This window comes from Pagrus pagrus, assembly GCF_965226575.1.
Source record: "Pagrus pagrus genome assembly, chromosome: 7".
Taxonomy (NCBI): Eukaryota; Metazoa; Chordata; class Actinopteri; order Spariformes; family Sparidae; genus Pagrus; species Pagrus pagrus.
The window spans coordinates 16,059,236-16,081,458 of NC_140191.1; the positions used below are offsets into that span (position 1 = coordinate 16,059,236).

At 44.2% G+C, this 22,223-nt stretch overlaps 1 protein-coding gene across 1 annotated transcript in view; it reads left to right on the forward strand.

Moving 5' to 3' along the window:
- The window catches only part of itga8 (integrin, alpha 8), a 41,446-nt gene that overhangs the window by 12,029 nt on the left and 7,194 nt on the right, over window positions 1-22,223 (forward strand). Inside the window, exons 10-23 of the mRNA XM_084357761.1 lie at window positions 466-522; window positions 716-768; window positions 854-1,059; window positions 4,009-4,206; window positions 8,719-8,764; window positions 8,899-9,006; window positions 13,889-13,944; window positions 14,381-14,538; window positions 14,639-14,770; window positions 16,114-16,181; window positions 16,679-16,826; window positions 17,469-17,555; window positions 20,885-20,964; window positions 21,462-21,542. Coding sequence (XP_084213887.1) covers window positions 466-522; window positions 716-768; window positions 854-1,059; window positions 4,009-4,206; window positions 8,719-8,764; window positions 8,899-9,006; window positions 13,889-13,944; window positions 14,381-14,538; window positions 14,639-14,770; window positions 16,114-16,181; window positions 16,679-16,826; window positions 17,469-17,555; window positions 20,885-20,964; window positions 21,462-21,542 — 1,478 coding nt within the window. The remainder of the gene's footprint in view (window positions 1-465; window positions 523-715; window positions 769-853; window positions 1,060-4,008; window positions 4,207-8,718; window positions 8,765-8,898; window positions 9,007-13,888; window positions 13,945-14,380; window positions 14,539-14,638; window positions 14,771-16,113; window positions 16,182-16,678; window positions 16,827-17,468; window positions 17,556-20,884; window positions 20,965-21,461; window positions 21,543-22,223) is intronic.

The following is a 22,223-nucleotide window of genomic DNA, read 5'->3' on the forward strand; positions in this document are numbered from 1 at the left end:
TTCGTAAGTCTATCCCCGTTTTGTGTGTCTTTGAGACATCTGCGACAGGGTCAACTTGAATCTTGCATGTGTGTGTGAGCGTGTGCGTGTGTGTGTACGCGTAGCCCCCGGCTGTCTCCATGTGGTTGTTATTTTAGGTCTTATGAAGGAATTCTCAGCCCCCCCACCCTCCTCCGTCGCTCCCCACGACCGGGGTTAGGATGGGGGGAAGGAGAGAAAGATGAGGGGGGAAATGGTAAAGGCACACAGACGATGACGGTTGGGGGAGGGCAGGGGAAAGAAAGAGGGTTCTGTAGAATAAAAGCTTTTTATGCGGTTTATGCTTCTTTTTTTTTTCCTGCATTCTTCATGTGCCTGTTTGTCAGACTGCTTGGCCATGTTTGATCCTGGAGTGCTACAAGGACAAAGCCTTTTGTTTGAGTCGTCATGTTGGATTGCATCTGACAGTCTGTGTGCTTGTTTTAGGTGGCGATGATCAACTCCACCAATCTGACCTTCATCCAGAACTTTACAGGGGAGCAGGTAGGAGCATCAACACATCCTAATCAGACTGCAGGGTTACATAAACTCATGCACCTTGGGCACCAGCTGATATGGATTTACTTCTATTTTCGAAGGAATCCACCCTCATGGGGATGAAAATGAAATTAGAGGAAAATCATACCATATTGAGTTTATGGTTGAAAATACTCATGCTCCTTTGTCTGTCCTTCAGATGGCCTCCTATTTTGGCTACTCGGTGGCTGTCACTGACCTGAATGGAGATGGGTGAGTCCAAACTCCCATGTTGCTACAGAAACATACACTCTCTCCACATCTTTCTTCCTCCGAGAACTGAAACTTGTCTCCCCAGGACCGACGACGTGCTGGTCGGAGCGCCCCTCTACATGGAGAGAGAGATGGAGAGCAAACCAAGAGAGGTGGGGAGGGTGTACCTGTACCTGCAGACGGCCTCGCTCACTTTCTCCAAACCTGTCGCCCTCACCGGGACGCACGTCTTCGGGCGCTTCGGCACGGCTATAGCACCCCTGGGAGACATCAACCAGGATGGATACAACGGTATGCTTGGAGAATGAAAGAAAAAAGGAGAAAGATGAGATAAAAAGGAAATTGAGCCAGATGAAATTCATCTGAGAAACACAAATATACAAGATGTGAGAGGAAACAAAGAGAGAGGAGATGAGGAAAATTTAACAGAACCCTTGTCTGCCCGTATGGAGCTTGTGTTTCCAGGTGAACCCGTTGACAGACATATCTTTTTCTGTGTTTCCCGTGCCTCTTGGACTGTTTTGTCTCAGACTTGAGGAAATCCTATCGGATGCCGCTACTTTGAGAAGACTCAAAGCTCTTCAGCCAATCAGGAAGTGCGGCGATGAAAGGTTGTCTGTGTGAACTTGTTCCCTCCTGTGTTGATAAGGGTTAAGGCCATGTGTGCGTAAGTGTGTGTTGGAGTTATTTTTAACTCTCCAGATGTGCACTGAGATAAAATCATCTGGGAGTTTCTGTCCTGCAGCCCTGGGTTCATTCCTCTTCAGTGTGTTTGTTTTATCCTCACATTGATTGGATACACACACACACACACACACACGCACGCACACACACACACACACACACACACAAAGCATGCAGCCTGCAGCACAAATGCTACATAAAGCACAGGCCTGCTGCCCTTAAAAATGAATGAACTGAAGCACATATGGAGCTCGTATGACATCAAGCGCACTGTTTTGAGTTTTATTTATTCATGGACTGCATGTGTTAATGTGTGTCCCACCCCTTTAAACCCTTTAACCATCAGATCAATAATCATTGGATCAATACTGAAGCTTTCCCTGAGCAGAGACATAAATCAGGATCGTCTGTCAGGATGTGACGGTCTCTGAGAGGTGGTGACGTGACCTGAGAGGACATGGAGCCTCTCTGCCAGACCGCTCCATGACTGTGCATAATTTCATTATCTGTCATTACGCAATGGCGTCACCATGGAAATACTGTGATCAGAGGTTTCAGCAGCTTCTTTTTTGCTAATGTCAGATGTCTGTGTTCAAGTATACCTGTGCCCCGGTGTGATTTCATCACTGGCAGATCCCTTTTCTGTCTGCAGAGATCTCATCACTCCCCTTTTTTTGCAAAATTTTGCCAATTTCCTCTCATCTTCACGGCTCTGTTAAGTGTCAGCTAAAACCACATGATTTGGCTTGATTCAATTTGCCATGTGGCTCTTTTTGTTATTAATATTTACCAACCAACACTGGCTCTCTGTCACCATCGCTCACAGTGTGTCAGCCTCTCTCTGTCTGCGAGCATCGATCCCCTATAGCGCTGGTCTCACTGATCACAGTGGGTGTTCCGCATTTTTCGCTGTGGATGTCTGCATTGTGTGGGATGCTGTCGAGCAATGCCCAGGAGTGACTTTCACATTATTTGAAGATTTTTTTAAGAATGTTGCTCCTTTTTTTTTTTACACAGCCATTCGGTTATGTACACATACCCACGCATAGACATACAGGCTCGCAGACGCACATGCGCACAGACAAGCACATGTATACACTTGCATACACACATGGTTGCATTTATCTTCTCTACCCCACAATCTGCTTCATGTGGAACTACTTGTTTAGGCTGAGTGAGAGGGGGTCCGGAGACAAACAGGATGTCTAGAGGTGTTCGGACAGTTACAGTACTGAGGGATACTTGTCTGCAGGACAGTGCAATGTGTGGACATTAAAAGGTTAAAGAGTTTGGCATGGTGAAATAATCTATTACTTTTCATATCAGGACAGGTGCTCGCAATGTGTCAGTTGTTATATCTCTGTTTTCATGTCTGTGTTGTTGGGTGCTCTGTTGTCTAACTACATGCCTCCATCATGTCTGAAGGAGCTCTTAAATCCGTGATAACCTACTTTCTCCAACATTGTCTTGGTATGAACAACTGCGTCCTACACAAAAACAGCAATCTTGGGTTCAAATGAAAGTTAGAAAAGATTAGAGTCATTTAACAAGAGATCTAAGTTGGAAGAAAAAGTGATACTGCGATATTTCCGTACACCCATGAGGGAGACATTCAACCTGATGAGAATTTGATGAGATCTGATGAAAGTAAAGGGGATGTCTTTGCTTGTTTTTCCAGACCGTTGTCTAGCACATCCGCTGGACGCACATTCCAGATTAGCTCAGTTTTTCAGTGTTTAACTTTTCCTAATAGCCTACTTTCAGGGGCTTTAACATCCTTGAGAATACATGCACATTGTTCACTCCCCTGTCAGGAATTACATGAGAAGATAGATAGGCTACCACCTCCATCTGTCCGGTAGGCAAGGCAATAGAGCTTGAGCTCAGTTAGCTTAGCTTTAGCGAGCCCGAGGTTGTCCAAACTTAAGATAAAAAATCTGCCTACAAGCAGCTTGGCTGTAGACACGTATTGTTACACTTGTATTTATGTATGGATCATACAATTAAGAAATAAAGTGCACATTAGTGACGTTTAGAGGTGTTGGTAAGCAGATATTTTCTCTTCCTTCAGACTAGGCTAGCTGTTTCCCCCTGGTTCCAGTCTTTATACTAAGCTAACGGGCTGCTAGCCAGTCTACAGCTTCATATTTAATGGACAAACATGAGACTGGTATCTAGCTCCTCTTCTAACTCTCTGTAAGAAAGCAGATAACTATTTCCTGAAATGTCTATGACCAAAACAGACGAGCCAACCTATCAATTTCGCACTTATAATTAGGTGATATTTAACCAAATGTTTCCCCTGCGGAGCAATATAAAGTAGCAAAAAATCACAGCAATGACCTTAACAGTAACACCGAGCATAAAAGGAAAGATTTAAAGATAATTTAAGCGAATGGAAATTAAAGAAAAGAGGTGAAGGACCATGCTGTCATGGTCCCCGAGTGCAGGTAAATGAAAGTCAAGCTCTTTTCCTTCTACCTGCATGTTTTCCGGTCTCAGAGGGACCTTAACCCTGCTGATGTCTAAACCATGCCTGCGTGTGTCATCCCTTAGACGTGGCAGTGGGCTGTCCGTTCGGAGGCGAGGAGCGTGGAGGCAGAGTATTGATCTTTAATGGTAACAGAGACGTTTCCACGCAAGGCCTGACGCTGAGCCAAGAGCTGAGAGCAGCCGGGACCCCCAGAGGCGGCCTGTCTGGATTTGGATTCACTCTGCGAGGAGGCCAGGACCTGGACAACAATCAGTATCCTGGTAAACACTCGCACTCAACAAGTCAATCCCTCTCTACTCAGCTCCCCACGTTATAATCAAAATTCTTTCTCCAACTTGCATTCCTTCTCTTCTCCACTTTCCTTCCAGCTCCTCTCATTACAGCCTCCCTCCTCTTCGTTCCTGACCTCCACATTTCATGGTTCCCCCCATGCATTCACTCCTCCGCTACCATCCTCATGTTCTCCTGTACTGCTTTCCTCCTCTTCTCTGGTAAAGTCATCAGTCAGAGGAAGGGGGTATAGGGATGAATGCCAGTGAACTGCTGCTGCATCCATTCTTTGGGGATTTACAGTGCTCAAGAAGGAGAGAAAATTTAAGATTGAGAGAGAGAAAGAAGTATAATACTACATTATCCACATGACATTCAACCCTCAGCCCAAATCCCTGAAACCGTGAGCAGACAAAGCAGCATTCAATCAAATTACATCCAAGCAGCTCCCACCTACTAACTTTACCAGACACCTCCACCTTCTGACTTTACAAAGCACATTAGAAACCTCACTTCAATCACACGAGGCCTGAAAAGGAGGGGATTTTTTTTTTAGTGTGAGGCTGTTTATATACATGAGTTTTCAGTTCAGAAGCAAAGCCCGTTGGAAGCAACTGTTTTACTACCTCATTTTCTCCCTAATTTAGAGCCACTCTCCTCCGCATTGCTCTGGCTCTGTGCTTCCACAGATTAGGCTGAAAAGGAGAATTTGTTTAGTTTTACCTTTTCTTTTCTGTTCTTTTCTTCTCTTCTCTTTTCTTTTCTTTTCTTTTCTTTGCCCCCACTCCCTTCCCCCCTTTTTCCTTCTCATTCGGCTATAATAACATATTCCTTCATTCCACAAACAGGATATCAAGGGAAATACACACACAGGAGTACACACACCTCACATGTGTGGCTTGTGATCAGTTTCATTGGCGGCCGGAGAGTATTTCTTGAGCGTGTGCCAGGCTCCAGGTCAAAGCTAGACCCGCTGCAAATCAGAGATCCCGGATTCAAAACATCGCACAGTAAATACACACACAGGGGTTACAGGTTGGTGGAGGCCCTTTCGGGAGGAGGAAGTGGAGTAGAAACTCACGGGTGGCAGAGCTTTCAGCCAACACACACACACACTGTATAAACAGGCACACACACAAACGGTGCAGCGCTTGCGTCGTCTGTCATTACGGGAGCTGGCTGGCGGAAGTGAAGCACGCACACACACATGGAGTGTCGTTAGCACAGTAGTAAAGTCACACTGTTCAAAGGAGCCGGAGACGTTTGATCAGCATTATGAGAGGACCGAGCAGGCGTCTGGGAGGCCTGCTCGAGCCGCCATATGCTGCCATTGACGTTAAATGTCATTAGTCTACTGCAGGAGCGCAGAGAGAGGGAAGGATGATGATTAAGAGCCAATTTTAGCTTTAATGGACTTTTTTTTCTCAAGGATTACGTCGTACATGTGTGTTTTCACTCGATAGCTTACAGCGGAAAACTAAATGAAAGGTGGAAAAGACAAAATGAGACAAAGAAGGCAGTACAGGAACAAAGAAGACACTGACGTTTAAAGTCTACAAAGTTCTTTAAAGTAAGTCGCCACACAGCAGCCGACCAGGCAACCCTGATATACGTTTCCCAGCTTGGCTGTGATGAAGCAGATGATTGGCTTCTACAATTTAACACGACGTAATTCAAAAGCAGGCCTCTTTGGTCGTGAGCTTGAAGTGGAAGCAGCACTGAGTTGATGTTTCACTGGCTCAGTGGAGGCCAAGAAGCGGAGTGTGGCTCAGGCTAAAGGCTGGAGTTAAGGTTAGGGTCAGCTGCGTATCAGAAGGGGGTCAAATTGCCTCGGGTGCATTTCAGGTTCACCCAAGGGGTCAGAGGTCAAAAACTGACAATGTTTTACCTGTCAATCAGAGCGACTAGCTGAGAGAGTTAAAGACAGGGAGACACGTCAGGGTCGGTGATTTGGATGTGTGTGGTGGTGAGGGGTCATTAGGTTGGTCATTAGGTTGGTAAGTAGGTGTAAAATGTATTACTGGTCTACTCTTAGATTTAGTGACCATCTTTATTTTCAGCTCATTCTGGATGTACTTTCAGGTTAAAATCAGTAAAAGGTGACGCAATTTGAACCTTTTTCTTGCAAGTTATTTCATCCCTCAGTATTAAAGTTTTATACCCTAAATGTACCTTTAAACAAAACCTGCCATGTTATCCGATCCTGAAAAAATCCTTCCAATCCGGAACAGCCGATTCCTCCCGTCTGCACTGTGAAAAATGTACTTTTCGGTACAAAAAGGTAGTGTTAGCATAGAATTCAAAATATGTATCATAGCTGGCAAGTAACCGAACAGCGTGAAAAATCCCACACATGCATCCAAAAAGAAAGAAATCCTCCTTTTCTCTCCCAAAACTGCCTCCTTCTCCACTGAGTGCCATTGACCTTTGGCATTTCGTCATCGAGGCCAGTCTCCTGCAGCCAAACAGGCCGCCAGTGACAGCTTGACAGTCTGTCTAAACTCTGGATGGAGGTTGTGTTTTCACAGCCCAGGACAGACACCATCGGCTAAAGCAGCTCAGTTACCAAAACCAAACCTGCACCTATCAATGAGTGGAGTGTATGCACCAGCGTGTGGGTAGGGTTCGGTGTGTCTCTATAGACACACGCGCACGCACTAACCTCAAATCAACAGTGGCAGGCAAGCGTTCCTGTGTGTAAGGAAATGGGATTGACATGAAAAGGAAAGTGGACTGTTATTTGATTTAGCCCTGGGCGCAGCCATGCGCGCACTCACACTCTCACACACACTTAACCCCAGAGATGCCCGGTCCTCAAATCAGTCTTATGTCATGCGGCGGTTTTGAGAGCAAACAAAGAAGTCAGGCTGAGGGATACAGACAACCACTGTGTTGAAAACACACACCTATGGCGGGAGTTGGATTTCGGGATGGACATAGGAATTTGGACTGGGAGCGAGGCGGTCTCTGGAAACACACCTTGCTTCTGATGGCTTTCACAGATTGCGGTTTAAAGGCCAAGTGCTCTATCCTCTGCCCTCCTTTCCTTTCTATCATTCCTCCGTCCTCCTCCCTCTCCTGCGCTCTTTTTCCCCCCTTTTCCGTACCTCTCCAACTGCCCCACAAAACCCACATCTTGAGGTCCTTTCTCACTGCAGGCTTTTCGATACAGTACGCACACACACACGCACACACACAGCCACACACTCGCATAGCGACATAGCACACCCCAGGGGAACAGGGACAGGGCCTAAATGTTTAATGTTGTGGTTTCAGGGGGACTCAGTGACTGCAGCCGAAGGCAGAAACAGATGTGCCTCTCTCAGATTCAATTAGTCCCTTTCTTCTTAAGTGCGTAGGAGAGGAAAGACACAGCAAATGACAAGCAAAGTCTACAAGATTACACTTCCACCTTCCAGACCAATATTCCCTGCAGCAGGTTTCACTGACAGTTGTTTCTAGAGCGAAAACAGAGTCATTTAACAGGGAAAAGAGTTTGATAATCAAGTCAAAAAAAATCAAACATTCCCTTTTTTCTATTCTTAAATGTGAGTTTTGGGTGTTTTTTAGGTTTATGTCATCCAACCCAACTAGATTGTGGAGTCGGGTAAATTGGCATTCTTTACTATTCTATTGTTTAACAGGCCAAACACTTAATCAATTAATCATAAAGAATAATAATAGATTGATTGATCATGAAAAGAATCATTAGCTTCTCTCTGAGCAGCATGAGGTTATTCTGTGTTTCTCAGGATCACACAGTCTCGCTGCATCTGGCAGTGGTGGTTTGTATCCATTAAGTGCCTCTCTTCAGTTTCACATTGTTTTAATCAGCGCTCGTGTGTGTGTATGTGTGTGTGTCTGTGCTTGTGTGTGTGCGGCTTTCATTGGTATGTGTCCCTTTACCACAACCATTAAATTTGTGCTCTATTTTAAACTCCGTGAGCCAATTAAAAGTGTGTGTTCATCACAAAACCCATGAAAACAAATAAAAAATTCTAATATAGATGAGATCTGCTGCTGCTTACAATTAGGAGCCGTTCCTACGAAGGCAGTTGGGAAATGTTGTTTATCGGAATGTGATTGCAGCGATGTGGACTTTCTGATGGCGCTGGAATGCAGCGTGGGGTCCCCCCAACGTCTCGCAGCAAACACACAAACATGTGAACACACACGCATATACACGCACGCACATTAACTCATGTTGTGTTTATGAATTTAGTCTGAAGTGGGTCATGTGTGAAAGGATAAGAAAGAGATATCAGAAAAAGTCAATGTAATGTCACAGTGTGTGTGTGTGTGTGTGTGTGTGTGTGTGTGTGTGTGTGTGTGTGTGTGTGTGTATTAAAGTGAGAAGTCTGCGTTTGATGAAGATTGCTGGAGACCTTGAAATCAGTCCCATCTGTGGCATTCTTTGAAGCTCTCTATTTCCCGTCTCCTCTCTCACTCTCTCTCTCTCTCTCTCTCTCTCTCTCTCTCTCTCTCTCTCTCTCTCTCTGCAGACCTGATCGTGGGGGCGTTCGGCTCAGGCGAGGTGTCGGTGTACAGGTAAGAATGTGTTCTGTCTCATTTCAAAAATTATTTTGCTTGTTCCTCACCTTTGCGCTTTTCCTGAAATTCCTTGGCACTTTTTCAGTTTCGTCATGTCAGACTGTGTCATGCGTGTGCCCTCTTGCGTGTAGGTCTCGAGCTGTAGTGTCTGTGGAAGCTGAAATGATCTTGACTCCCAGAATCCTGAACCCCGATGACCGTCAGTGTCACCTGCCTCAAACAGATATTATGGTCACCTGGTAAGAATATCTAATTCCAAAGAAACTAGTAAATTCCCTCTCACACTTACCACCTCTGCATTCTCAAGAACAGCCCATAACTGCATGATGGTCCACAGCTGTGTTTGAGATGTGTCCATGATCACACGCATCCACAGCTTTCAAACCATACAATATCCACAGTCCCTTTCATATCACCAAAAAGGAGCATTACATAAGACGTAGCCCAAGTCCGAGTATATAAATGCTGCATGGAGTCCTTCAACTTTGAATTCATCCATGTATAAATATACAAAACATGCAGCATACTCTATATAAACCAAAACACGTTTTGAGATGACCACTACAAAGGAAACATTTTGAATTGGATTTTATGGGGGATTTGATTCTCTGCATCACAAAAGAGACAAAGCAGGTGGTGTGGGTGGTTACCCTCTATTTATCATACCATGTAAGATTAGCCAGATAGTCCTTATCCAAATGTGATGCTAAATATTAGCACTTACACTGTTCTATTTATACCATACATTCCTACTGCTTTACTTTCATATGTAAATCTCTCCTTTGGCTGGTTCCTCCTCACCTGTGTCTTATTATGCTTTTTCAGTTTTATCCTTTCATTTAGTGTTTCACTATATATCAGTTCTTGTGTACGTAAAAGGTCTTGATAGTTACAAAGTTCAAAGTCCACACCAACAGCAGCTACTCTCTCCCACAGAAAACACTGCTCCTAAAATGCCTCGTCAGTATTCCCGACTTTAATTCAGTGACTTTGTGACATCACACTACGTCACCAAGTCACACATGTTCATTATTTAATGCCAAGCAGCTTCTTTAAAACGTAAGAATAGATATAGCACAGCTGCTCTGTTGTTGTTAGTGGTGCTGGCTCAAGCATGTGTGAGCTGACCAATCAGAGCAGACTGGGTCTTCGGGAAGGGAGGGCCTTAAAGAGACAGACAGAGTGTGTGACAGTATTTCAGACTGCTGCAGCACTGGACTGTATGAGAGAACTGATGTTTTTTTGGGGCATTAAAGCATGTAAACCTATTCTAGTAACTGTAAATAAAATTATGAACCTGAAAACGAACATAATATGTCTCCTTTAAAGGATCTGGAAAATAGCTCTTCACTGCTTTTCCCTTATGTTAGTCTTTAGCTTTGGAAACCTGTTCGTGCATTTTAACTGAATAGTTGCTTCAGCCTGTTGATACAAATTGCTTTGGATATTTATTGTTGTAACAATGTTTTAATGCTGCCCTCTTAACCAGATCTCTCTTGAAAAAGAGATTTAACACTCAACAAGGCTTTACAAGATTGAAGTGAACAATTTTTCCCTTCCTTAGTGTTTCCAAGCGATGTTATTGTTGGCACCACTGCCGCACAGACAACCGGATCGCTTTTCATTTTTCTCGGATTTGCAACTACCAACAACACAGGACAAAATATGAGTTTATTCAGTCTGTAATGGAGATGTGAAAGCAAATTTTCCCGTGATCTTTCGTGTCCAGTGGCAGACAGAATAGCGTAGTAAAAGAGTTTATAGGGAACCAATCTAAATGCGAATGGTGTCAGTATTTTATAGCCGTTACACTGTGAATTCAGCATTAACTTAATAATGATACGTTCAGGCAAAAACTTTCCTGCGGTCAGTTTAAATGAAATCAAAGTAAGCTAACAAATAAAAACTTGGTGTAAGAGAAATACCGACAAATGCACCACTGACAATTAAACAAGCAAAATGCTTTCCAAAAGAATTTATTTGATTTTTCTTTTGTTTACTAAAATGTTCCTCTAGCTCCTGACCACAGTCCACAATTGGTTGTAATTTTTACCAGCTGTGTATCGCGCCTCCACTTCTGTTTGGCATTGCATTGTGGGACAATAGTGCCCATCAATACCACACTAAAAGTCAATCTAAAAATGAAAAGTGAAATCTTTAAGTACAGTATACTCACTTTAGAAACCTTTCCAGCATCAACACTCCAGATACTTCTTATAACTCATTTGCAGTAGAGTTTGGAGTCAAACCTTGTGTGTGTGCAGGTGAATTAAAGTGAAAGGGATCAAAGTCCTAAACAAACAGGAGACTAATGAGGCCCGCTGCGGCACTGAACCCCAGAGCTGCGCCAGAAATCTCACTGCTGTATACTGTATCATGAAATGGTATGCAGTATAAAGTATACACTCTCACAAATCACACACACACTGACAGATGTGACAAGTATTTCACCCCTGTGCTCTCGACGTCTGCCATCAGCCGAGGTCTGTTTGTCTGTGTGTCTAATGCAATCATTTCGAAGCACACTGAAAAGGCATACTCGTATAACCTGGCAAGTCAGATTTATGGGACTCTGCAATTAATATGATACTGCATGATTCTATTTTGATTATGTTATTGTTCCTGCGGGTAGCGGGCTGGCTTTGAACAGTATTGGGGTGAGTTTAGTCAAGGGGGACTGAAGGAGGAGAGTCTCAAGGCTCCTGCTGTTTCACCACAGTCTATTGTTGGTCTTAACTTATTGGGGCTGGAACCGCTGTAGGACTATTTGGACGGGAGAAGTGTGCTAGGCTAGTTGCCACCATGGCGTCTGTGCGTGCGCTTTAGTGGTGTGTGAGTGTTGGCAGTGAGTGAAAAGGGAACAGGATTTGGGTCGGATTGACAGAGAGCCCTAAACTGTGGAATTCTGTCAAAACAAAACTTGGCTTATTTAAATAAACCGCCATAAAGATCTGGTCAGAGGTATGGGATCAGATAGGACATATAGGACACACGTGCAGAGAGTCACACAGCAGCCTGTTGAATTAAAGGATGTCTGAGGCTCTTGTGTTTAAGAGGGGTGAACATTTTTGGACATTTTAGTTATTTCCCTGCGGTGAGAGCTGGAGAGACACTTGATGGGAGGTAGGCCCAGACTGGGCCTCTGATGTATTAACATTACATTTGAGTCGGGGGGTTAAGCATCTGATTTTACTCTTCTGAAAAATATTCTGTTCGCTGCCCATTTTTTCATTTTAAGAAATGGTATTTCTGGTATTTTTTGTACCTGGGCCTTATATTGACATGTCTGGGTGTGTAAATGATTCATACTTACCAAAAGTTTTGGAATGAGTCCAGTAGATCTCCTCAGCTGGACGGCTACAGTGGCTGCAATGTAATCCTTTGGGGCAACTGCGACCATCAAAGTTACATTCACTAGCACAGTAGTATCGTACATATTTATGTACCTTTCCAAGATGAATTATTATAACGGTTTGCAAATATGTTCAACATATCAGATGATGATATGTCAGATTGTAGTCATAGCTTGTTTATGCTGCCCCCAAGTGGCCAAAAAATCAGTTACTGTGGGTTTAAATGCCCTGATGGGTTTTTCAGAGATTGCTAGGGAGTAAGTTTTCTGCAACGTTTAGCTTTGTGACTCTAATGTAATGGTGATACATGAGCGGCACAAACTGGGGCTAGATGGAAGGATGAAGGAGTCGTGGAGAAGGAGGGACAACTACTTAATGACCAGCCTTGAATTTACCATTCTCACTAATTAAGCGGACCCGGGGGTTGTAGGGGAAGGGATTTATGTGTGCATGTGTGCAGGGAGGGTCGACCAGCCGTGTGAAGGGTGGTGGGGCACAGATGCATTTTGGGGGAAATTACATACAGTAATGACTAACCAAGGGCCAGAGCTGTTGTCAGTAAAATGGGGGTCATTTCCGCGCTACATACACTTAAGTTTGACATACAGTGCTTATTAAAGTCACACTTGTGCAAACCCACTCAAACACACCAAACACACACATGCTTACATGCAACACGTATTAAACACGCGTGCAACCACCTGGAGAGGTCTACATGACTTAAGGGGGCAATTTTTAAAATAGAAACCTGTATTTATCACACACACATAAACTCACATCTGCATCACACACACGCAGAGCGCGGGGAAAACTAGCTCATCATCATTGTGTCATCTAATAGGGATCCTAATTATTAACAAACACACGCATCCACAACATCTGCTTTTTGTATGTTGGGTTTTGTGAGCTGAAACCAAACAAACAATAATCCCATGAAGTCGTTTGCCTCATTGCTCAAACTGCTGAGTCTTCAGTGGAGAATCAGGAGCGTTACGTCTGTAAGCTCTCTACGATTAGTGGATATTAACAGTGCAGAGCTCCCTGTGTGGGAGTCACTTTCCTGTTCCTGATTAAAGACGTGATAACACACACACACACATTCACTCACACATACACTCATACATACATAAACAGAGGAAATGCAGAAATGCTTACCAGTCTCCCATGTCTGTGTGTCTAATTGAGGGGCTCACGGGGCCCTCGGTGGTGTTTCCCACTCCCCCCTGGAGTGCAGGAAGGAAAACGTGGCTCTCGTATGGGCAGTTTATTAGTTATACTGTATAGTTTGTGTTTTGTGATTCTAGCGTGCGTACAAACATGACGCAAGAGTGTTGTCGAAACACCTGTGTGGAATGAATGAAATAATAATATTATTAGAGCGTGTGCGGTCATGATGTCATCCAATAAGTCGCCGCTTCGACCAGCAATTATTATTTGTTGTAAATTTACCACATAACTTATTTATGTAAATATGACCTGCAGATGTTTACAAGACGCGATTAATATAAGACCACACTTTGTTCACATAGCCATCCTTAAATTTCATGGCATATATTCTGTGTGATTTATTGGTAAATTCGTAATGGAGAAAGGACCTTATGGTCTTACAATTGGATACATATTTTAGCACCCATGTTATTTGTTCACTTTGTCAGTGTGAATGTGTGTGAACAGACATTTAATGTGTTGATCAGCAAAATATGCTAAAAGTTATCCCTATCTTCTCTCTTGTCTATCTCTTTATCTGCCCAATATTTTCCCCCTCCAGTCTGAAGGTGGCCGTGTGTGCAGCAGTGAGTGGAGTGGGGATCCCCAACTCTGTAGGTAAGCAGCTGTTCACAATGTGGTCGAATTAGGAACGAAGGCAAATAGAAAAGTACAGAGGGTGGGACAGTAGTCAGAGCCAGCTCCGTTGTACATCTCATTAGAGTTTCCTGCTGTGAAACTGCGGCTCTGCAACTCCGAACAGAATAGAGAACAAACGAGGGAGGGAGGGTGGAAACAAGAATAGGGCAGGCAGACAGACAGTGGAGGTGTCAAGTACATTGTTTCCACTGTCTAATGATGCTCTGTGGAGTAAAACGCCTACAAATGTCTCCTTACTCCATAAATAATGGACAGTCGCACTCATAAATTGACTGGACCGTGTGGATTCAGCAGTGAGGGAGTGGCCGATTGACTGAAATGCCTCACTCTCATTGTCATGTTTTCCTCTCACCTCTCCAACCATCTCCACCTCTGCCTCGTCCCTCCTGTCCAGACCTCAGAGCGGAGCTGCATCTGGATTGGTTGAAAGGCACCAGAGGCGGAGTTAAGAGGGTTTCGTTCCTGGACACCCAGCAGCCTCAGCGCACAGGGCTTCTGGCACTGGGTCACAACCGCCCACGTGCATGCCGGAGCTACACCATCTACCTGAAAGTGAGCAAATCACACACATACAAACATAAATTCAAGAGCTTTGCCTAATGTTTTGTAATCCATCAACATCTACTATTTAAACTTTCTGTTACTCTATCAGGAGGATGACGAGTTCAGGGATAAATTGACCCCTATCTCACTGGCACTGAACTACAGCTTGGCTCCACCCTCTCATGGCCACGACCTCCCACCTGTCCTCAACCGTTACAGCAGCACCTTCCTTCAAGAGCGTGTGAGTAAATGAATTGTGTATACAATAAGCATAACACTGTACATCTAGTGCATGTTTGTCCGTCCTGGGACTGGAATCCCTCCTCTGTTGCTTTTCCTGCAGTTTCTCCTGTTTTCTTCCCTGTTTAAGGGTTTTTTTGTTGTTTTTTTTGAGGAGTTTGTCTTCATCCAAAGAGGGCCTAAGTTTAGGTGGTGTCATAGCTGGAGTTTCTTAAACCACTTGTGGAAAGAGATTTATTGGGCTATATAAATAAAGCTGACTTGACTCAACTTGACTAAGCCAAACTCTAAGCACATACTGCCAAACTTGAGCCATAAATCAAACCTGATGTTATATTTCACTCATTATTTGATGGATATGCTTGCCTGAGACACATAGAGGCTGTATCACAAGTAAAAAAGAAATCATCTGCATTACCTCGTCATACCTACCAAACTCACTTTTGTCTTCCCTCTGGATAGATCAGGAAAATGTGGCTGCTCAAACAAGTAGAACCAAGATCTTAACATTAAGAAAATCTCACACACAGGAGTATAATTCAGGCGGGTGCTGGTCAGTCATTGAAGGAACTGCACACAAAAACTTAGCTTTAGACCAACTGAAAGTGATTGAATGATTTGTCAAGCAAGCATGAGGAAGAATATGTGAAACACTTCCTCCACTTGCTGAAAGTGTTAAAAAAAAATAAAGAAAAAAAGGAGAGCTGTCCCTCTTGAATACAAGATCATTTGACCTCATTGAAGAAGCCCACATTTTTAGGGTTTAGTCCCCCTTTAATTCAATCAAGCCTAATCAAATATCAATCTTGATAGCCCTGTATCCCTATAAATTTTAAACGCCTGATCTTTTTTCGAGCAAGATCCATGCATTATTTCCTGATGAACAAAAGTGAAGAAAAAAAAAAAAACACCCTATCTTGCAAAGAAAGTGAAAAAATAAATTGTCTGATCCATCCCTTTATCCAAATCTGCACCCAAAAGTTAACGGCGTCTATTCTGGGCTGAGATCCATCCTCCATCCACTCAATCAGTTTTGTGGCTATCCTGTCAGTAGTTTTTGTGGAATCCTGCCTACAAACACAAAAAAAAACAGCCATCTTGGCGGAGGTAAAAACCAAAACCAACCTCAGCCTGAAGCCTGCTGCAACAAAACCCCAAACTGATTCTGCTGAACTGGAGCAGAACTCTAGTGTGCATGTTATGTGTCTGTGTGTGTACAACACCTGCATCCTGGTGTGTCCCTGGTGTGTTTACTTCTATTCTCGGTTTCATGATGATATCCAGTGTACCTGAAAACTCTCCTCATGACAACCCCCCCTGTCTGTGTACCCCTCTTCCTCCCAGGCCTACATTCTCCTGGACTGCGGTGACGACAACATTTGCATCCCCGACCTCCAGCTCTCTGCCACCATGTAAGACTGACACGGCCACGCCCTCTGACCTCAACCTGTAAACAGTCGCCACTTCTCACGCCAAACACAGACACACATGCACACAAATGCACACGCAGCTAGACCAAAGAGAGTGTGTCTGTAAGTCCTCACACAATGAGCAAAGTTTACTTGAGCTGCTCACAATTTAGTTCCATTCACCATGTGGTGTGTGTGTGTGAATTAGCCTACTCTCGATAGTGTTTCCAGCTGTACGATATCTCCATGGCAGCGTTGTACAAACATCCTGTCACCCTCAACTGGCTGACACACACTTGGACACACATTTTTGGGGTTATTGTCGGGGTGGGGGGTGTTGCATTCCATGCAGCAGAGCACATGAACCAATCCTAAAAATTATAAACTGAATTTCTCTTGTCGGCAACGGCAGCAAAGTGCTTTATTTCCTGTGTCCTCTACATGACAGAATGATTTATTTTCTCTGCTCTCTTTTTTAAATAAAACACACACACACACAGGGATCGCTCAGAGCTGGTGATTGGAGACGACAATCTGGTCTTGCTGACCATCACTGCGGCTAACCGAGGAGAGGGAGCCTACGAGACTGAGCTCCACACACTGATCCCACCAGAGGCCGACTATATTGGAGTGAAGCGCAGCCTGGAGGTAAACACACACACATATTTCTCTAAAGATCAATTTGTCTGATGTTAAGGGTCAGTCGGATGGACACTGACAATTGACATACAGTATTGAGGCCATTCGAAATGAGGAAGCGAGCTATTTGAGGCTGCAGTTACAGTACGACATCACATCCTGTTGTGTCTTGTGTTTGTTTGGAGTGATTAAAGCGTGGCTATCAGCAGGCTATGCTTTACTGGCAACCGCCCAAAAGCCCCTATTATGATTTACAAGCTGCATTAGTGACCACGGAAATGGATAGGGTCAATCTGTGTGTGTGTGTGTGTGTGTGTGTGTGTGTGTGTGTGTGTGTGTGTGTGTGTGTGTGTGTGTGTGCGTGCGTGTGTGTGTGTGCACTAATGAGTGTGTAATGGGGCTGTTTGATTGATGAGGTTGTTACTGTCAGAGCATTCATCACTCCTCCTCTCCGGCCTCCCTCCCTCCCTCTCATTCTCACTCCCTCGCCCTCGTCACCCTTTGATGCTGTTCAACTTCCCTCCGTTGTTCTTGTCTTCGCCTTCTTGACTCTCAACGCCCCACATTTGTCACTTTCATCCACTTTTTGCCTCATCATCTCATTTACTGTACTGGTGTTTTTCTCTTTTTTCTTTCGCCTCTCCTCTCTAGTCTCAGCTAAACTGCGAGTACAAGATGGTCAATGAGTCCAGGATGGTGGTGTGTGACCTCGGGAACCCGATGGTGGCCGGGACAGAGGTGAGATGTTACACACAAAAGCACAAACACACTAGAGCTGCGAGGATTAATTGATGAGTTATCAACTATATAGGAGACCTAAGAATTGAAAACGTAAGAATTGATTTAGCACACCTCCATGGTTGTTGTTAGCAGTGCTGGTTCAGGCGTGTGTGAGTTGACCAATCAGTGGAGACTGTCGGGAAGGAGGGGAGCTTTAAGGAGACAAAAGCTAAAACAGAGCGTTTCAGACAGAGGGGCGTTAAAGCATGTAAACCTGTTCTAGCAGTGACCCAAAATAAAGTTATGATCCCAAAAATGAGCATTATATGTCTCTTTTAAATTAAACAACTATTTTGATAATCAATTAATTGGTTGTAAGTATTATTTTACAGAAAAAAGAAACTAAAACTAAATGCCCTGATTCCAGTTTCTTAAACGTGATTATTTTCTAGTTTATTTCCTCCTCTGTGACAGTAAACTGAATATCATTGGGTTGTGGACAAAACAAGATTTGAGGACATCAACGTCTAAGGCTTGGGGAAACACTAATCAACATTATTCTGACCGAACAACTAATTGATTCATTGAGAATATAATCAACAGATTAATCGACAATGAAAATAATCTTTAGTTGCAGCCCTAAAACAGACATACACACACACTTTTCATTGAAACATCTCTCAAATGTGCACGCGAAGAAGGTGCGACTGTCACTCCTCAGGTTTAATTCACTCTGATTGATGGTTTCCAATGATTACTGATCATCACCTTGACCCTCATTCCCCACACTTTGACTCCCCCGACTCTGTTTCACACACAGTGCGTATGTGTGTGCGCGCATAAGTGTGTATGCAGTGTGTGATAATAATCCATTTAGCTCTCGGATGGCTGACACATGCAGGAAGCCAAGGCTTTGTAAAGTAAAGAGTGGTCTCTTCCTACATGAAATCCGACCGTGCCGGTGAACGGGCTATGTGCGCCACGAAGCATGTCACATGTGCTTCAGTGCATGGATGTGATCAAGTGTGTGTGTTACTGCAAGTGTGGGGTTTTTCCAAAGGTGTCAAGGCCGACGCAGAGGTGCGTTTGAGCTCTGGAGGTGACACACAGCGTTCTGATAAATCAATTATGTGGTCATGTTTCACTGTTGGGGGAGGAGCGCAAAACAAGGCATGTGGAAGGGACAGAGCATGTGTGTGTGTGCGTGTGTGTGTGTGTGTGTGTGTGTGTGTGTGTGTGTGTGTGTGTTTGTGTGTGCTCCCCAGCCATCCAGATGTTTCCCATATTTAACTCTCCCCTTGCCCCGTTGGACGTCCAGGAATCCATGAGCTTATGCAGAACATAGCTCCACATACCCCCATACTGACTCTGGTTATATTGTGCAACTAAAGAGTTCTCATCACTGGAGTTCATTCCTTGTGCCACATGACACAGCTGCAGTGCCTCACTGAGCAGGGTGATCAGTGTAGGAGGTACATGCCTGAAGGAAAGCTGCTTTTGGCCTGTCTGGATGTCTTTCAGTGTTTTTTTCTTTTTCTTTTTGACCTCATTTTAGTTCAGTAAGCCTGGGTGGCATTAACCAAAATTAAGCATATTTTGACAAAGCTTTGGTTGCAATGAATAATGATTGATAATATTACGGTAAGGCTGGGTAACAACTCAAATAATCACCTGTCGACTTTCAGTGGAAACCTTCTGTGATGGTATGAGCATAGTGTGTTGCCGTTTCACAAAATGTTAGTGTTTAAAGATATAATGTGCAATATTTCCGCATTCAAATGTCTAAAAATGATGAGACCGTCATTATGTTTTTTGTGTTCAAACCCAGAAAAATCTGTAATTTTACTCAAGTTAAAGGTGATTACTTAAAATATGTAAGAATTGGCCTCAGCAGCGTTCTCTTGGATGGGTAAAAAGCTACAGTAAAAAAATGCTTAATGGGTCGCCAAATATACTTGGGCGGGCATTAATATATTTGGGTGGCCTGCCCAAGTGAAATGTATGTGTGGGAGACAGTTGACCAATTTTATTAAAATATTAGAAAAAAACTCTGCTATATGAAACTGTTTTGGGGATCAAACTGCCCCTGTAGGCTTGTATGTGGCTGTCAAAAGTTTGTAGTTTCATTCCCCATTTAAACACAGCCTCAGCTGTCAGCTGATTTCTTGTTTGTTCGATGGTGACAACTTTGTATGGCTGACAAATAAGTCTTATAATCCATTCAGAAACTTCTCAAACCACCGCTTCAGCGTAAACCACGTCTCTCAGCATTGTTCCAAAGAATCACTGTTTTGCCAAAATGTGGCTAAATACGCCGCTTGTGGCAAAGCTTTGCAGCTTCAAGGACGACAGTAACCCAACACAGAAGCAGCGAATTTAGCCATAATGTGGCGAAATGATAATTATTTGGAATAAACTAAGCGTACGGATGGACAGAGGAGAATCGGCCAGCATCGCTTTGAGAAAGTTTCTGTGAATGTTTTGTTTATTTTCTCCACCGTGAAAATGTACAATCCTCTGTAACCAACATAAATTCAAGCTGACCACAGCTGCTGGTCTCTCCAAAGGACAAAACTACAAACGTTTAACAGCCACCTTTCAAGCTGAGGCGTGATGCTCAAAAAGACAGGTTTTAAGAGACACAGTTGAGCTCTTCAGACGTCTGCCGGGCTCTCCTTCTCCTCGTCTGTGACAGGGAGTATCATAGCTGATAGTGACGTCTTCCCTCTGAGCGACTCGTACTCATTTGGTGTCTGTCTCTTCAGATCTCTCTGGCTCTTCTCCAGCCATCTCTCTAATGTGTCCCGTAAAGATGGCTCGACTTTGTAGTTCCTCACCCCGCCCGCAACCCCCCCGCAGGCCTGCCTCGTGAAGTGCGAGTCTGCATGCTGTCACGTCCCTCTCTGGACCATGTGTTTGACCTGTTGTTCAGTAGAGTTGCACATGCGCGTACAGTCACGAGCACACACACACACACACGCTGTTGTCATACAGTGGATGATGAACTAAATCCTTCACATGTTTTGAGTTAGCCCGGAGGACATGGGATTTAAACTGGGGAGAGACAAGAGCTGTAACTGTGGCTTTTAAGTGTGTAGTCTGGATTTTCTCTGATTTAAGATTTCTGCAACACACACACACACACACACACACACACACAGAGACCTGATCATCTGCCTACATGTAACAGAAGAGGCTCTAGTTAGCAGGGATTTGACTGCTATTACCAGACACTTTAAACACGATGTCCCCTTTGATGTCATGTGCATCTAATTCTGTCCTCCTCTTTCTACCGCCACGTGTTTTTGACACATTATCTCTCTCTCTCTTTTTTGTGTTTTGCCCAGCTGTCTGTTGGTTTGAGGTTTTCTGTCCAAAGGCTGGAAGACGCCGGACCAAAGATCAGCTTCGACCTCCAGATCCACAGGTGACACACCCACCAGCTCTCACGCATACCCCCCCCGTCCCTCCCTCCCACGTCCACACACACTCAAACACATACGCACAAAGAGCTGTTTGTCTTTCTTCTGAGCCATGTAAATAAGTACCGTGTCTGTCCTGATCACGTCGCTGCCTGTGGTTTGATGAAACTAACCGCAGAGGCAAGGAGAAGACAGATGGCCCAGAGGGACTCCAGAGAGGAGACGAGCGCTACACAACATGTTCACTGTTTGCTTCATTGTACTGCTTTCGATACGACACATCGCTAGACACAGACAGTAAAACGGTGGCCAAGCCGTCTGCCAGAGAAATTCTTCTCGGAGTCAGCTGAACATAGAAATAGTTTTGTTATGAGCCTGGGCGTTCAGAGCCTCCTGTGAACTGTTTCCACACAGATACAGAACATAGAGTGCAGTCAGTGCAATGTGTGTTTCATTTTATGCCTCTAGATTTAATCTAAACACATTGTGAATCTCTCCACAGCTCCAACAAAGATAACTCCGACAGCAACCCAGTCAGCCTGAATCTGTCCATCGTTGCCGTGGCTCAACTCAATTTGCGCGGGTGAGTCGAGCATCTTAGCATGTGAGAGTGCGGCGTCCTCTCTGAGAAACAGTGATAAAAGTCTTTGCTGCCCGGTCGGATTCACAAAGGCGCAATTGATCTGGTTTTAGCCAAGGTTTTTGGGTGTTTGCAGGATATTGCAGCCCCCTTTTGAGATGTTTAAATTTGTGGAGCCTGTTTACATACAGATGGAAAACAGCACGAAAACACAGTTCGAGAAATAAATTTGAGCTAATCATGAGCACATGGGAGACTTGTGAGCCTTTGACATGTTCATGGATGCCCACTGATACCCACACAAACACACGCACACACTTCAAAGCTCGGGTCCCTGAATGACGTTGTTTGGGTGTGGTCATTCGGACATACAAACAGACGAAGACCGGGGATGAGACAGACGAGTTCCTGTGAAGGTCTCCTGACTCAGCTGTGCCCATCCGGCATTTTGAATGGGGGCATAAACAGTTTTGCCCACGTATGTCAGACTACAATCAAGTCTTCACAATGGTGTCATCAAATGCAGCAGTTTCCAAACCAGGGAAATTCCAAATGTTCCAAATGTTTTTTGTGGAGGGTGACAAATAATCGGTTCAGCCTTTAATCAGCGCAGATAGGATGCGTAATGACATCACTGATCTATGTACCTCTGCCAAGGAGGATACGTTTTCACCTGCGTCCGTT